This window comes from Urocitellus parryii, chromosome 1, assembly GCF_045843805.1.
Source record: "Urocitellus parryii isolate mUroPar1 chromosome 1, mUroPar1.hap1, whole genome shotgun sequence".
Taxonomy (NCBI): domain Eukaryota; kingdom Metazoa; phylum Chordata; class Mammalia; order Rodentia; family Sciuridae; genus Urocitellus; species Urocitellus parryii.
In genome coordinates, this window is record NC_135531.1 from 246,140,642 (window position 1) to 246,157,374 (window position 16,733).

Consider the following 16,733-nt stretch of genomic DNA (forward strand, 5'->3'; position numbering starts at 1 on the left):
TAGTGTGAAGTCATTTTTATTTGTTGACTTTTTCTTCTTTTAAGGAGTGAACTCCATGCAATGAATTTTCCTCTTAGTATTGCTTTCATAGTTTCCCAGATATTTTAATATGTTGTGTCTGTGTTCTCATTTACCTGTAAGAATTTTTTAATCTCCTCCTTGATGTCTTCTGTAACCCATTGTTCATTTAGTAACAAATTGTTTAGCCTCCAGGTAGTGGAGAAATTTTTATTTTTTATTTTGTAATTGATGTTCAATTTCATTCCATTATGATCTGATAAAATGCATCATAGCATCTCTACTTTTTTGTATTTGCTAAGAGTTGCTTTGTGGCATAGTATATGGTCTGCCGGGTTTCTGTTCTCGGGACTAAAAGGCTCAGGGGTCACTCCAGGTAAACTGGGCTGACTGGGCTGCACGAAATAACCACACAAGAGACACAAATACCTTTTTCTTTGGGATCACTGTGACGGCTCCTCTGACCTTAAGGGTCCACAGGAAGAGAAAGCGAGAGCATGTGCTGACCCCTTTTATTGAGGAGAAGCTATTCAAATGAGGCAAGGGTTCAGGTTTCAGGGGCCTGAGTCTATCTTCATGATGTCCACTTTCAGCAGGTTGACTGACACCTGGGTAGGCCACACCCAAGAGCACGGTAAGAGAAGGGGACACACACAAGGCACTTCCAAGGAAGATTCTATCCTAAACAGAGCAAGGGGTTATATTACAAAGGAACAGGTGAGCATAGCTTCACCCACGGGTGAAGCAAGACACACCCATGCATGAGACACCAGCCCTCGAACCCAAGAAGGGTGGGGAAAGCTCTGCCACATTTCTGCAACTGAACGCCACAGCACCCAGCCGAGGAGTGTGACTCAGTCACGTGTAAGGTTGGTTTCCCACAATGGTCTGTTTTAGAGAAGGACCCACGTGTATCCACTTGATGCAGGTTGAAATATTCTATATGTTGGTTAAGTCTAAGTTATTGATTATGTTATTGTGTTCTGTAGTTCTTTATTCAATTTTTGTTTGAAAAATCTATCCAGTGGTGAGAGAGGTATGTTAAAATCACCCAAGATTATTGTGTTGTGGTCAGTTTGATTCCTGAACCTAAGAAGAGTTTGTTTGATGAGCATAGCTGCACCATTGTTTGAGGCATATATATTTGATTGTTATGTCTTGTTGGTGTATGGTTCCCTGGAGCAGTACGTAATGTCCATCTTTATCCCTTTTGATTAACCTTGGCTTGAAGTCTACTTTATTTGATATGAGTATGCTAACCCCTGCTTGCTTCCATAGTTCATGTGAGGGGTATGATTTTTCCCAACCTTTCCCCTTCAGTCTGTGTATGTCTTTTCCTATCAGATGAGTTTCCTGGAGGTAGCATATTGGGTTTTTTTTAATGCAATCTGCTAGCATATGTCTTTTGATTAGTGAGTTTAAGCCATTAACATTTAGGGTTACTTTTGAGACATGGTTTGTATTTCGAGCCATATTTGTTTATTTTTTTATTTAACTTGACTTGGTTTTCCTCTTTGATTAGTTTTTCCTTTAGTGTACTACCTCCCTCTGCTGATTTTCATTGCTGTTTTTCATTTCCACTTCATGAAATATTTTGCCAAGGATATTCTGTAGTGCCAATTTTCTAACTATAAATTCTTTTAACTTTTGTTTATCGTGGAAGGTTTTTACTTCATCTTCAAATCTAAAGCTTAATTTTGCTGGATACAAGATTCTTGGTTGGCACCCATTATCTTTAAGAGCTTGAAATATGTTGTTCCAGGATCTTCTAGCTTTCAGTGTCTGTGTTGAAAACTGTGCCATTATCCTAATTGGTTTTATTCTATATGTAATCTGATTTCTTTCTCTTGTGGCTTTTAAAATTCTCTCCTTATTCTGTATGTTGGGCATTTTCATTATAATGTGCCTTGTTGTGAATCTGTTGTGATTTTGTACATTTGCCGTCTGTAGGCTTCTTGAATTTGGATTTCCAATTCATTCTTCATGTTTGGAAAGTTTTCTTATATTATTTCATTGAATAGATTGCTCATTCCTTTTGTTTGGATCTCTGTACCTTTCTCTATCCCAATACATTTTAAATTTGGTCTTTTTATGCTATCCCATTCTTGAAAGTTCTGCTCATGGTTTCTTATCATTTTCGCTGTGTGGTCAGTGTTCTTTTCAAGATGACTTATTTTATCTTTATTGTCTGATATCATATCTTCTAAGTGGTCTACTCTGTTGGTGATGCTTTCATTTGAATTTTTAATTTGGTTTTTTATTTCTTTCATTTCAATGATTTCTGGGGTTTTTGTTCGTTTTTTTTAAGAACCTATATCTCCCTTTTGAGGTGATCTTTTGCTTCTTCGATTTGTGTATGTAGCTCATTGTTGAAGTGATCTTTCACTGCATGTATTTGTTGTTTTATGTCTTCTTTGCAATCCCAAAACACTTTAACCATGTATGTCCTGAAATCTTTTTCTGTCATTTTTTCTTTTGTAGCTGCCAATGCTGCCAATGATATGTTGTCTTGATTTGTTTGTGGTACTTTCTTCCATTGTCTTTTCATGTTGCTCATGTGTTTTCCTTTCCAGCTCTGTGGATCTGGTGTGTTATTGTTTTTATCCTATAGATTTGTAGGGCTCTTGTAGGGTTCCAAGATCCCTCCTTTATGGGGAAGGACAATGTTAACAGGTCCCCATATCAACAATATATCACCTATGAACAAATTGTTGTTATTAAGACATTTACAGTTTAGTCTCATGTCCAGAAATGTTGGATTCAATTATTATTTAAAATATAATCAGTAGTTTCATTAAAAGATTTACATTCTGGCAGTGGACAGTGAACTGGGTATCAGGCATAGGACAATATGTTGAGGGGAAAAGATGTGAGGGTATAGAGATACTACATCTTAGGGAATGTGGAGGAGAAATTTAATGAAGATGGTTAGTAGCAGGGGAATAGACAGGGAGTAATTTAGGGTAGACAAGTTCGTGGGTAGATAGTAGAGTACATAAAACAAACACACCTGTATTTAGAAAAATATAGGATGTAAAATTAGTAAAATTTGGAGGGTGAAAGAAGAGGAAAGAGAAAAAAAGGGAAAGAATGAAAGAAAGAAAAAAAAGGCTCATGCAACCCCTCTATATTATATTATTCAGGTGACTCAATCCTCAAAGTCCTATTTTATGCAAAGTTCTTGTTTATACATATATCGGGGATGTGAGGGCCAGAGGATAGAAGGGTAGAAAAGAAAGAAGAAAAAGTAGAAGGAGGAGGAAAAAAAATACTCTTAGAGATCCTTTTCTTTCCTGCTTCTCTTCTCATCCAGTAGGTGGAGTTGTCTGTTTTAAGCTGGTGTCTCTGCCCTCAGGATGGTGTAGGTAACCAGGGTGAAAAGACTGGACCTGGTGTGGAGCGTCTGGAAGTGGGGATTGCCGCCCACCAGTTCCAGCAGGGAAATAGCACCTCACGCATCTTTTTTTGTGACCACTCATCTGACTTGAGCCCCTGGTATGGTCTCCCTCTCTTGCCTGGAGATTTCACAGATCCTGGTCTCTTTGTTATGCTCCAGACTTTAGTCCCCTCCCATCTCTTTCTTATCAGGTCCCATCTGCAGGACCTCTCACCCCAGGCTCACACCAGGTGGGCAGTGCCCTGTTTGAACTGCACTCCTGTCCAACCAAGCGGAGTTATCACCACTGGGGAGGGGCAGGGAATTGGAAATCAGGTACCTGCTCAAATAGTGATCCCATCTGATAGCCAGGCCCACCAAAAATGGCGAGGAAGGTTTTCCAGGATGGAGTTGGTCTGCTTCCAGCGTGTCTGGTGATGTGGGGACAGCTGGGGGGATGGTCTTGTGCTGTGGATCAGTAGCAGCTGACTGACCTGCGTGGGAGCAGAGAGCAGTCTGGAGTTGTGATAGGTTGTGATAGAGGTGCTGATAGGTGATTTTGCTAAGCCATTTGTGAGTCTTGCATGAGCTAGAACTTACCCAAGCACAGAGGCTCTGATTTCTGCATGTGTGGTTGCAGCACTTGTGATTTCTGTGAAAATCCGCTGTATAGGGGTCTTCTCACACTCTCTGAGATGTTGTATTCTGTCTAGGCAAGACCTTGTGGATAAGCTGTCTGCTTTCTTGGTTTCCTGCCGCAGAGCAGCCAGAAAGAGGACTACCTCTATTCCGCCCACCATCTTGCATCCACCCTCCATTTCTTAGTTATCTGTTTCTCTATTGTTAATATAGTTAGAGTTATATACATATGTATATATTTAGACCAGTTGAAACAATATGAGTGTATGGCCTTGACCTAAATTATTTCTATTCCTAAGACTGGCTGTTAAGACAGTTATAGAAACTGCTTGGATTTTAATGATCACAGAAACACCAGACCTCTGAGAGGCAGCAGTATTTATTTGCTTCGAACCCATTCTTCTTTGTTTCTTCCCATTTTGAATGTCCTGTTAATTTTTGCCAAGTGAGAGACTCCATATAAATATCAAAGTGCTTTATGAATAAGAACATGCTGTCTAGAGTTTCAAGGCAATTTATTGGGCACTTATGGGATCAAGTAGGATGAATTATCTAAGTATTATTGGGGAATAGACTTTGTATTACTTGAAGAGAGGCAAACATTAAAGTCTTCTTAGTCATAAAGTTCATTTTTCCTTGGGTTTGTGGACTAACAGTGGTTTATATTTAAAATAGATAATTGTTGAATCAATACCTCTCTTTAGAGATACCATTTTAATTCTTATCCTTAAGTGAAAACCATGATTAATTTTTACTAATGATTTGGAGAGCCACAGCACATGTTTTCTACTGTATACTGTGGGAAGAGATTGGCAGAAACTGACAAAGATGAAAGAAACAAGTATTCTGCTGATGAAATAAGAGAGCTTTCCTAAGCCAGACTCCAAAAATCAAAGGTCGAATGTTTTCTCTGATATATGGAAGGTAGTCTAAAAGATCAGGGGATGTAGAAGAAGGGAACTGAGAAGGAGGAACGACAGGATAATGGAAAAATCAGTGGAATGTTTGAACCTAACTTATCAGTATACATTATATGAATATATTACAGTGAATCATATTATGTATGCCCAGAAGACACTAATTTTTTTAATAATATAAAATAGATCTTCAGTAGACTAGAGAAAAGGAAACAGGGAGGGTAAGTAAAATACTGGAGATTTAACTCCATGCATTTATAATTATCTCAAAATAAATCCTAATGTAATGTATAACTTATGAACCAATAAAAAATTTAAAAAGAGATTTCCTAAGACAAAGCTTTTTTCTACCCTATTAGCACTCAAATTTTTAACAATTCCTGAAAATCTAATAGCTACAGCCAAAAGGGTGTTTGCTGTCCACAGATAGCAAATAAAATATCAAGAAAAAATTAAATAACATTTATAAATTTAAAAATGTGGATAAGGGCTGGGGATGTGGCTCAGTGATCTAGTGCCCCTGAGTTCAATCCTGGTATCAAAAACAAAACAAAAAAAAATTAAATACATATTTGTTGATTCAGGGATAGGCTCAGTAATGTTAATTGTTCTTTTATATAAGAGAACTAAGAGGAAGAAAATATGGCAAATTACAGAATTTGCATATTTGTAAGTATATGTTGTTTTTATCCCACAAGATAATTTTTAAAGAGAAATATGTATAGTTATCCTTATGAGTTAGTTTTAAAATATAATGGAGTTGAATTCCAATTATTCAACTTTTCTAATTCTTTTTCAGTAAAAAACAATAATGTATTTCTATTTCTTGCACATTGACAATGCTAATTATCCATATTCAAAGATTTTTGAATGCCAGGTACTAAAATTCCTTTAAAATTGAAATATATTAAATACAAAATCTCATTGTTAAGTTTATATATCATATAGATTTGTATTTTCCATGAGCAATAGAAACCAAATGAGTTATCTCAGTACATTTAAATGGCTATAATATACTTTTAACTGTGAGTTGAAATAAAATTCTTTGCATGATTAGAAAACTTGAAGATTTTTTTTTTGAAAGTTTCAAGTGTCCTCTGTTAATTTTTTTGCAAAACTTACATCTTCTCTTCTTGGAAATTGTGAAGTTCATTATTTTTCTATGTTCTTTCTAGGCAAAAGTTAAACAGCTAGAAGAACAACTGCAGTGTTTTACTGAAACCAGTTTACAGAATGAACATCTACGCAAGCTGAATAAGGCTCTAGAGGCCAAATATGCTCACGTATGTTTAATAACTTCAAAAGCTGATTGCTGTCTGATTGCTGTTCTGTTGTTTTAGTTTTTAAGAAATTGTTTGATGCCCTTTTCCCTACTTTACCATACAATTCCATAAGGATGAATATCCTCTCTTGATTCAACAAACATTTTTAAGCACTACTGTGTACAAGATTCTACTAGGCCACAGAGGAATTCATATTATAAAGGTGCCTGAAGCAGAATCAAGACATTCAACTTGCTTCTAAAGATGTTTAGGAATGTACTTAATAAACCTTATTATAGAATAGAAAGTTATGCCTTTCAGAAAAAATATAGATTATATTAATGAGCATGCATAGGAAGCATTAATATGATTGGAAGCATTGGTAAATGCTTTCATAAAGGAATTGGTTTTTTAATTTGAGCCTAAAAAATCTTAGCAGATGGGAGGAACAAGTATCTGTTTTTTTGAGTGATAGGCAAACTCAGAACTCAGTGCCAACAAGGTATACCTGCAACAGTCAGAGGCTCACCTGAAAGAAGTATTAATAGTGAAGATGTTTTCTTATCAGCAAGATGACTGTTGAGGCTGAAACCTTTGTAGGTCACATAACATTTCAACAAATTAATAGAGAAAAGTTAAACAAGCAAAATATATAAAACATTTAGTGAAGAACTTAACCCAGGAATGTGTTACCAAAAGAAAGTGGTTCTTTTAATGATTACAGATTATTAGGTTATTTTAAAAATCTTCAACTCTAGGTGTAAGCATGTATGATTTCTGTATCTACAATATTTGTGTGTATGGACCCCCTGTAACCAAGATACTAGAATATGTCTTCCAGTGGAATACTCATGGAGTTCTAGCTACTTGCTCTACTGATGAGTGATGAGGTCACAAAGTTGTAAGAGTGACCTCATTAGATACGCTCTCCTACAGGAAATTTGGTTTAAGGCCTATTTCTTTACTAGGTCATACTTTATAGTGTGATCTCTTCATTCTGAAAGCAAAGGAACACATTTCCAAACATTTTTTTTTTTTTATTGTGGCTGCTGATTTTTATTGCTGTTTCTCTGAGAGAAATAATTCCTTGAAAAATAGCGCTAAATTTAGTTAATTTTTTATTTTGTTTATAAATGGTGATGCCACCAAGAAGAAGGAAATCTCCAGAGAGGCCAGCATCTTCAAAATCCCTTGAAAGCTCTAGGCCTTATGTAAATAATGTGAAGGAGAGAACTTCAGCAGTTGGTTTGCCCAGTGTTGTTCCAAACTCCACACGCCGTGTGAGTTTTGCACCTACACTGCCTTCTGTGAGAACATCTCAGGAGATTGGAGACTCCAGAATCTCTCTAAAGACACTTTTGAATGCTATTAAAACTATGGAGGGAAGATTAGAAGGCAAAATAGACATTCTTGCCTCAAGACCCTTACTAAATGATGAATCACCAAATTGTTTTAAACAGGATTTGGTAAGTAAGGAACACAAATAAAATCTTAGGGAAACTTCAGATTTATATAATAATGAAGAAAGCAGTAACAATTTAGGAAGATAATACTTAAAGATATGCATAACAACAAATAAATTGGTTCTTAACAAATAATAAAAACTGATGTAAATTTTGAAACCATTCTTGGCCATCAGCTAATTTTCATTTGGGCATAGAAAATTTGGCTTGAGTTACAATTGAGTTTTTATAAATCTAATTGAGTTTTTAAAAATTCAAAATTTCTAACTAATTTCAACATTTGAGCTAAAATGCTTGAATAAGTCTTGATTTAAAAATAGAAATAGGGGCTGGGGTTGTGGCTCAGCGATAGAGTGCTCGTCTCGCACATGCAGGACCCTGGGTTCGATCCTTAGCACCATGTAAAAAATAAATATATTTTGTCCAACTATAAAATAAATATTAAAAAATAGAAATACATTAATCCAAGAATCCCCATGAAATTGAACATTGGTAAATACTTTCCAGAGAGAACTTACTAGAGCATCCATCTTTGCTGGAAGTTTAAAAATAAAAAGTACTATAGATGATCTTATGAAGTAGACTACTATTTAGATACTTTGTGTAAACAGTTTCATTAGCAATATTGTTTGTGTGTGTGTGTAAATATATCTTGTAAACACTGGTAAAATTTTAAAAATTAAAACGTATTATTTTTTAGAAAAAAAAATCAATAGATCTTTAGAACCAATGTATTGGCTTCTTTGCACTATTCTGGAATCCTTACAGAAAAAGTTAAAGTATTTTAAATGTTGCAGGTTAAATTTTAAGGAAATATAAACATGTTGAGAAAGGTGTGGGAAAAAGACATTCTTGGTTGCTGTTGGGAGCATAAATGGTACAAATTCCTATGGAGTACAACTTGGTAATAATGACAAAATTAGATCTCACAATTTAACTTCTAGGATTTTTCCTTACATATTTAGTAGCTTATACACATGACTTGTTTAAAGATTACTTACTGAAGAGTTGTTGATGAATAGCAAAAGGCTGCAAGTAACCAGAATCCAATCAATGAGACTGGCTAGATAAATCACATGTATCTTAGCTTGTAATCTACTTCAAGATATGTATATTATTAGGTTAAAACAAGGTTCAGAAATAAATAGATAGTATTTTACTGTTTGCATGCAAAAAGGGCAGGGAAATAAACAATATATACATGCATATTTATTTGTATATGCATTGTGTTTATAATAAGCTGGCAAAATTTTTGAGGAAGGAAACTATGGCTGAGAGATTTTTTTACATTTTTTTGTACATTAAAAAAATAAGGTGAATGTGCTATGTGTTCAAATAGTTAACTTAAGGATATATTATATTTCATTTTCAATAAAACTGAAAGCTAAGGAAGAATGATCTTTTCAACAAATTGTGCTAGAATAATTGGATATCCATGTGTAAAAATGAAAACTATTTTATCCATACTTCACACCATATATAAAAATTAACTGAAAATGGATCATAGATCTAAATGTAAACTCTAAAACTAGAAAGCTAGAAGAAAACGTAAAAAGTCATCTTTGTGATCTTGGGTTACACAAAAATTTCTTAAATTTAACATCAGAAGTGTGATCCAGAAGGGTTGGTTCTATGGTAGAGCACTTGCCTAGCATGCATGAGGCTCTAGGTTTGATTCCAAGTACCAGGGGAATCAGGGAACAAAAGTTATAATCAATAAAGGGACAAAAGTGGTAAATTCTACTTTATTAGAATTGACATGTGCATTCTTCGAAGGCATTAAGAGAAATAAAGAAATGATCAACAGACTGGAAGGAAATATTTACAAACCACTTTTGTGATTAATGTCTTTTCTCTAGAATGGGTTTTAAAAAAATCTCAAAATTCATTAGGGAAACAACCCAGTAACAAGAATGGGTAAAATATCGAACAGATATTTCAAAAAAAGATACATGAATGATAGATAAGCACTTGAAAGTTATTAAACATCCACCATTAGGGAAATTCAGTGAGATATTACCATATATCTATAAGAAGGTCTAAAATTTTTCATACCAAGTGATCATACCAAGTGTTAGGATTTAGAGCAACTAACTCTGATACATTGCTGATAGGAATGTAAAATAGCACAACCACTTTGGAAGGTAGTTTGCTACTTTCTAAAAAACGCAAGGCATGCTACCACTGTGTGAATCTAAGTTGGTTCACTCCTAAGTATTTCCCATTAAAAAATGAAAGAATATGTCTATACAAAGACTTGTACCCAAGTATTCTCAGCAGCTCTATTTGTAATAGCTTAGATCTGGAAACAACTCAAGTATCCAAGAGGTAAATAGTTAAGTAAATTGAGATATATCCAGATAGAATACTAAGCAACAGAAAGGAATGAACTATTGATGTGTGCAATAAATTGAATAAATCTCAAAATAATTATGAAAGAGTACATAACAATGATTCCATTTATATAAAATTCTAGGAAATGCAAACTATTGTGACTGAAAACAGATCAGAGCTTGCCTTGGGTTGGGTTGAGAAAACAGGGAGAAATAAAGAGGGAGATTACAAAAGGACATAAAGAAACTTTTGGGGTAATGAAAATGTTCACTATTTTGATTATGATTTCAAGGGTTTATACATGTCAAAACTTCTCAGATTGTACACTTTATATATATGGAGCTTATTGTGTCAATTATACCTCAGTAACAGTTTTAAAAGAATATGAATGTGTTACTTGTTCAAATATTTATTATATCAAAGTGTTTAATATTCTTGACTGAACTGTAGAGATAGAGAATGAATTAATGTTTACCTGGGGATGGATGGGTTTGGAGGGGCAGTGAATGCAAAGAGGGTAGTATAAAGGAAGAAGTGATGATGGAAGTGTTCTTATCATGATTATGGTGGTAGTCACATAAGCATGTGTATGGAACAGTCCAATGTGTGGTGCACATGCACCTCTGGGACACACACAGGTGCATGAAAAGTTAAAAAATGGTGAAAACTGATTGAATTCTGTAATCTAGTTAGTAATAATAATAATAATAAGAAGAAGAAGAAGAAGCCAATTTTGCTACTGAACTACAAAAAACTTTTTATACTATTTTTGAAATATTCTGTAACCCTGTAATTTGAGATTTAAAAGGTTTTTGTTTTTGTTTTTTCTTTTGGCATCAGGGATTGACTGACTCCTGGAGAGCTCAACCATTGAGCCATGTCCCCAGCTCTTTTTATATTTTATTTGAGACAGTCTTGCTAAGTTATTTAATGCCTTGCAAATTTGCTAAGGCTGGCTTTGACCTCATGATCCTCCTAACTCAGCCTCCCAAGCTGCTGGGATTATTGTGCCACTGTGCCTGGCTAAAGTAATATTTAAAATAGTGTGATTATCTAAAATGATGGTGTGGCTCCACTGGGAGTGTTTCAAGAATATAAAATTCTAAGACTTCTACCTGGTTTATAGAACTATTTATTATTTATTTGTCTTGGCTTTGATTATATTAATTTATGCATTTACATTTTCAAAAAGAAGTTAGTTCCATGATAATCATTTTACATTTTGTCTTCATAATCTTACTATTTCTATTCATATGTTTTCATAGGGAGTGACTAATATGTTAGGTTTACCTGGTTTTTTTTTCACACAGATTTTTCTTGTTGTTATTGTTGTTATTTTGCAGTTTTCTATAAAGGGATAAACAGCTAATAAAGATGGAATTTATTTATACTGTGAATAAATGTTTAATTAAGCATCTTCAGTTTGGTTTTTAAATTGCTGTGCCTTATTCTCATCATTGATTTATGGTATTTTAGAAAATTATTGTTTCTATTTTTCTATTAAGGTGAAATCCATTCTTGAAAAAAATGAGGAAGAGCTGTCCCAAGCAGTGAAGTGTCGAGATACAGCCCTGCAAGAGAGTCATAAGTTGAAAGGGAACTTGGAAGCTTTGGAGGATAGGGAAAACAAGAAGGCAAGGCATCCCTCTGTTCTGAAAGTTTGTCACTAAGATGAAGTGCTTATTAAAGCTTTCACGAGCCGTATTCCTGATATTCTTGTATCTGTTAGTAAAAGGAATGAGAAATAATCAGAGGAAGAGTTCTTTTTATAGAAGATAACTTCATTATGGTTTTAAATATTTCCCTTAAAGATATGTCATGTAACTCCAGTGTTTTTTAACTGTCTTGAAAGAATCAAAAGTCATAATGTTTCCTATTAAAATTCATCTGACCTTGGTAATAATAACATTCATACTTTTGTTTCATTAATGTGATATAACAGTACTATGATGCCTTCTCTTTAACATTCCTATGGTGTGTGCTTAGTGGGAACAGAAGTCACATTCCAAACTTTGCTTTTTTAAAGCATTTTTAGTTTTAATTGATACACTGTAATTGTATATATTTGTGCCATTCTGTACGACATGTATGCAATATATAATAATAAAATTGAGGTAATTGAGATCTATATTACCTCAGACATTTATCATTTCTTTGTGTTGGGAACATTCAAAATCCTATGAGTCATTTTGAAATATTCAGCTAGTTTTTGTCAACCATAATTACCTGTTGTGCTTAGTACATTAGGAGTTTTTTCTCCTATCTGGCTGTACTCCTGAACTGTTAACCACCCCATCTCCATCCCCATTCCCCCTCATTCTTCCCAGGCTTTGGTAACCAATATTCTATTCTATGCCTTTGTGAGATCAACTTCTTAGCTTCCACATGTGAGAACATAAAGTATTTGTCTTTCTGTGCTTGATTTATTTCACTTAATGTCCCCCAGTTCCACCATGTTGTTGCAAATAATAGAATTTCATTATTTTTATTGCTGAATAATATTATCCTGCATACGTGTATCACATTTTCTTTGTCCATTTATCTGACCACATTCCAAACTTCTTGAGAGCAGATGCTAGATTTTGCCTCTCTGCAGAGTGCTGTGAGCTGTATCTTTCTTCAACAGCTTCCAGTTTCTCTTGCAGTCTAGAAAAAGAGATAATTCTGATGGATTTCAGATGTGCTCTCTTCTGACCCCATCAGAAGACAGCTAAGTATACCACCTGGGATCACCTCTGAACTCACGAATTTGTCAACCTTATCATCTCTGGTTAATGTGTGTGCTGTGTAGTGATAGTTAGTCTACCATGTTTTCTGTAGGATCAGGGGTCTAATTTGCTTTTTCTCAAAGTCACAATAACTTAAGAAATATAAAAATATAATGTATTTTAGTTATTCATTTTAGTGTTCTACCATACCTGCTCTCCATACTCTCTCCTAGGAGTAATGAGACACACAAGAGTAATCAGAAAGGATCAAGAGTATATGTCTTGTTTCATTTTCTTTTAGGTAGGAAACTTTCAGCGACAATTAGCAGAGGCTAAAGAAGACAACTGCAAAGTTACAATCATGTTGGAAAATGTGCTGGCTTCTCATAGTAAGATGCAAGGTGCTTTAGAGAAAGTACAGATAGAGCTTGGGCGAAGGGATTCAGAGATTGCAGGCCTCAAGAAAGAAAGGTACCTGTGATTATTTTCTGTCCTTGATATTGCTGCATTGTGTACTATAAAGGAATGTCCAGAGAGAACATGAAGTCACTGTATATCACTTCCCTCATGAAAGACTACTAAAATTTTCTTTAAAGATCTAGTAAATTGGGGGAAACCTGGAATTAGAAGTGAACATAACTTCTAAAAATTCAAAATGGCCATGTTTTGTTGTTATGTGAAGAAGTTTGTATCCTTGAAAGTCATGCTGCATTGCTGTTTTTCCTTTGTTACTTTCTAATTTAAACCTAATTCTTCTCTTGGCTATATGAATAGTAATAGTATTACTGAGATAATTAAAGCTGGACTGGGGTTGTAAGCTCAGTGGTGGAGCACTCCCCAACCATGCATGAGGCCCTACTTTTGATCCTCAGCAACTGGGAAAAAAGAAAATATATGTATGTATTTGACTACTTTAGTTTGAATTATTTATTTATTATTATCCTGTTTCAAGATTAAAAATTATTTTGGGTGAACTATTCTGAGAACTAACTACTTCTAGCCTTGTTTTACAAATAAGCTCTTCTTTGTTTTAAAAATTATATAAAATTTTCCTTTTAGGTTAAAGAACAAATGGCCTGAGTATAACAGGGCTTCTAAAATACATTGTATGTATTAGTGGTACATGTTGCCTCTGTGTTGTGAGAGAATAAATGGATTCTACTTTCTTCTTTGTGCTTATATTTTTTTACATATTGTTAAAATATATTATCTTTGAAGTAAAACCAAAAGTCAAGAGGACAATATTAAAAATATTGTTTGCCATTTACAATAAACTTCTAAGGAACTTTGTATTTAGAATCAAAAATCTCATCAGCAAAATAATCCTAATAAAAGTGATGAGTTTTTTTAACAATTAGTGATATAGGTAGTGTAAAATTACCAGCCTATGAGTTATTCAGAAACATATATTGATAGCTTAATGCATCAAGCCAAGTTGAATCATAGATGGGACAAGTTATCTAATTCCTTAGGAGCCTTAGTTTTTTTCTCTGAAGCTGTGACTGTAATTGTCATCTACCAACTCAGGTATTTTGAGCATTTGTGACCTACTACGTATGACTCTCTTTGAGCGTCTTAGAAGAAAAGTGTCCTGAAATTCCAAGTGGTATAATTCTTAGATGATTCTAATCTAGAGTCACTCTTGGGCTTTTTATTTTTAGGGCTCTAAATCAACAGAGGGTGCAGAAGCTAGAAGCTGAAGTGGACCAGTGGCAGGCCAGAATGCTTGTTGTGGATGCACAGCACAGCAGTGAGGTAAGGGCCAGGTGTTTAAAGATGAAAATACTGAGCTATTTTATTTTATTAGGATGTTGCTGTTTGAGAAAAATTAAGTGAAAAAATCAAGTAAATTTCTTTTTCACTCAAGTCTGAGTTTTGGGCAGTGACATACTTAAAAATTGGAAATGAACCTAATTTTAAGCCTCACAATGAGTCACTTATTGGCAATCCAGAAACATAATTATGACTAATATTCTTTGTCTTGTATAGTCCACATCTTTTCACTTAATGCACAAATGATTTCAGAAACTAAAAGATTTAGAAACATAATATATTAGAAACATAACATAATCTCAAAAGTAGCTGGAGTGATCCCACTGTTAATAAGGAAACACAAACACGTGTGCACATACATAAATACGTATCTATGCATATGAATATATATAAAATATGCATGGATATTTTATATAAATAAGTCTTTTTGGAAGAATATACAAGAAATAGTTGCCAGTTTTTATCTCTCCTAGGGAATGAAACCAGAAGGTGATAGGATTGGGAAGAGGAATTTTAGTTACAATTTTTGAGAAATTAAGCTGGCTCTATTTTCCAAAGCTCTCTGATGATCACTGCAGCATAGCCTTCCCATTGCCTTCTAAGAGTCTCCTAAGCAATCACTAATAAATTTTCACTTATATTCCAGGCACCTGGAAACCTGTTCCTCGTTCCAACTAATTATTTCAATGGCACTTGAGGATACAGTGTAAGGAATGTAATGGGCTTCTTGCATCTATTACAATGGCATTAAAAACACTCCTCTCTTTCAGATGGAGCCTCTACACAAAGCTCTAGAAATAGCAAGAGAAGACAACAGGAAATTGGCCTTGAGCCTGGAGCAAGCTCTTCAGACAAATAATCATCTGCAATGTAAACTAGATCACATTCAAGAAAAATTGGAAAAAAAAGAACTTGAGCGGCAGAATTTGGAAACCTTCAAGTAAGGGCAATATAGTCACAGTAAACTTGGGAAAGAGCCTCTGGAAGAGTAAGACCAGTTCATTTACATAAGCCAGTTAAATGCTTTTCTCCTACTTTGAGCTAGCACTCCAAACCATGGTAAAAAAAACAAGCCTAGCTGATCTCCAGCAGATAACAGCTGGCTGGCGCATGCCCATTTGGTTCTCCTTTTCATCTCTTCCTTCTCCCATGGTCAAGCTGCTTCTTTATGTGAAGGTTAAAAAATAATTAAAGAATATTGATTGGAAAGGATTCTTACATGTTTCTTCCAAGAATATGCATCCTTTTGAAGCATGATTTGGACAAGGAATAAGCAGTCTAGGTGAGGCTAGAATGGAACAATTCCATCTAAGTAGATGTTAAACCATTAATTATTTTCAATTTTGACATGAAATTAGTTAGATCAAGCCCATCAAGTTCAGGTCAAATCACTTAAGTTTTGTCTTAAGTTAAAATCTAGGTAAATATGATTTAGATACTAATATTATTAAATGAAAATTTATACCTAAGCTAAATGCAGTATGCATGTAGATCTTTGTTCTTTTCAGTTAGTGTTCATGTTGATATAGGAGACAGGAATGAACTGAAGCAGAACAAAGTATTTTTCATATATGTGATCTGTGCAAATTTTATATTCTGATAAAATGTTAACAATTACTGCTTCAAGACTACTCAGAATTAGTTAAAACAATATTGTTTATGTAGTGGTTGGCCAAATCACTTAAAAACCCCTCAGTAGCCAGGCACAGTGGTGTACACCAGAAATCCTAGCAGTTTGGGAGGGTGAAGCAGGGGGATCACAAGTTCGAGATCAGTCTCAACAACTTTGCAAAACTCTATCTCAAATTAAAATAATAAGGGCTAGGGATATAGTTCAATAATACAGTGGCCCTGGGGTCAGTTCCCAGTACCAAAACCAAAATAAAACAAAAACCCAGAACTCTCAATGACAGCTTAGGTAGATAGGGTTTAGATAGCTAATAAATTATTTCAAACCCTGAAAATTCTCCAGGTAACCATAAAATATAATCCCTCCTCCTACTGCTAAAATGATCATAGCTGGATCATTTAGAGGAAAAGGGTGAACTGAAAGTCAGAGATCTCCTTGCAGCATTTGCTTCAGAATTTACCTTTATGTCACTGTTTAATAGTTCATGTTTTCATCATTCTTCACATAAGACCTGTCAGCCTCTTGAAATTATGCAGGAAGAAAGACTTTTGAGGTAGAATTTTTAGACTGATAAATGGAAGCCTAATTTTGACAAGAAGTTAGAAGTTGAAAT

General features: G+C 34.5%; 1 protein-coding gene across 2 annotated transcripts in view; it reads left to right on the forward strand.

Moving 5' to 3' along the window:
- The window catches only part of Ccdc150 (coiled-coil domain containing 150), a 122,998-nt gene that overhangs the window by 84,412 nt on the left and 21,853 nt on the right, over window positions 1–16,733 (forward strand). Inside the window, exons 15-19 of one of the 2 annotated variants that reach the window (XM_077799137.1) lie at window positions 6,126–6,233; window positions 11,515–11,643; window positions 13,019–13,188; window positions 14,379–14,472; window positions 15,261–15,430. In XM_077799137.1, the coding sequence (XP_077655263.1) occupies window positions 6,126–6,233; window positions 11,515–11,643; window positions 13,019–13,188; window positions 14,379–14,472; window positions 15,261–15,430 (671 nt within the window). Of the gene's footprint in view, window positions 1–6,125; window positions 6,234–7,351; window positions 7,679–11,514; window positions 11,644–13,018; window positions 13,189–14,378; window positions 14,473–15,260; window positions 15,431–16,733 lie in introns of those variants that run through there. The other variant, XM_026408855.2, reaches the window with a different exon arrangement.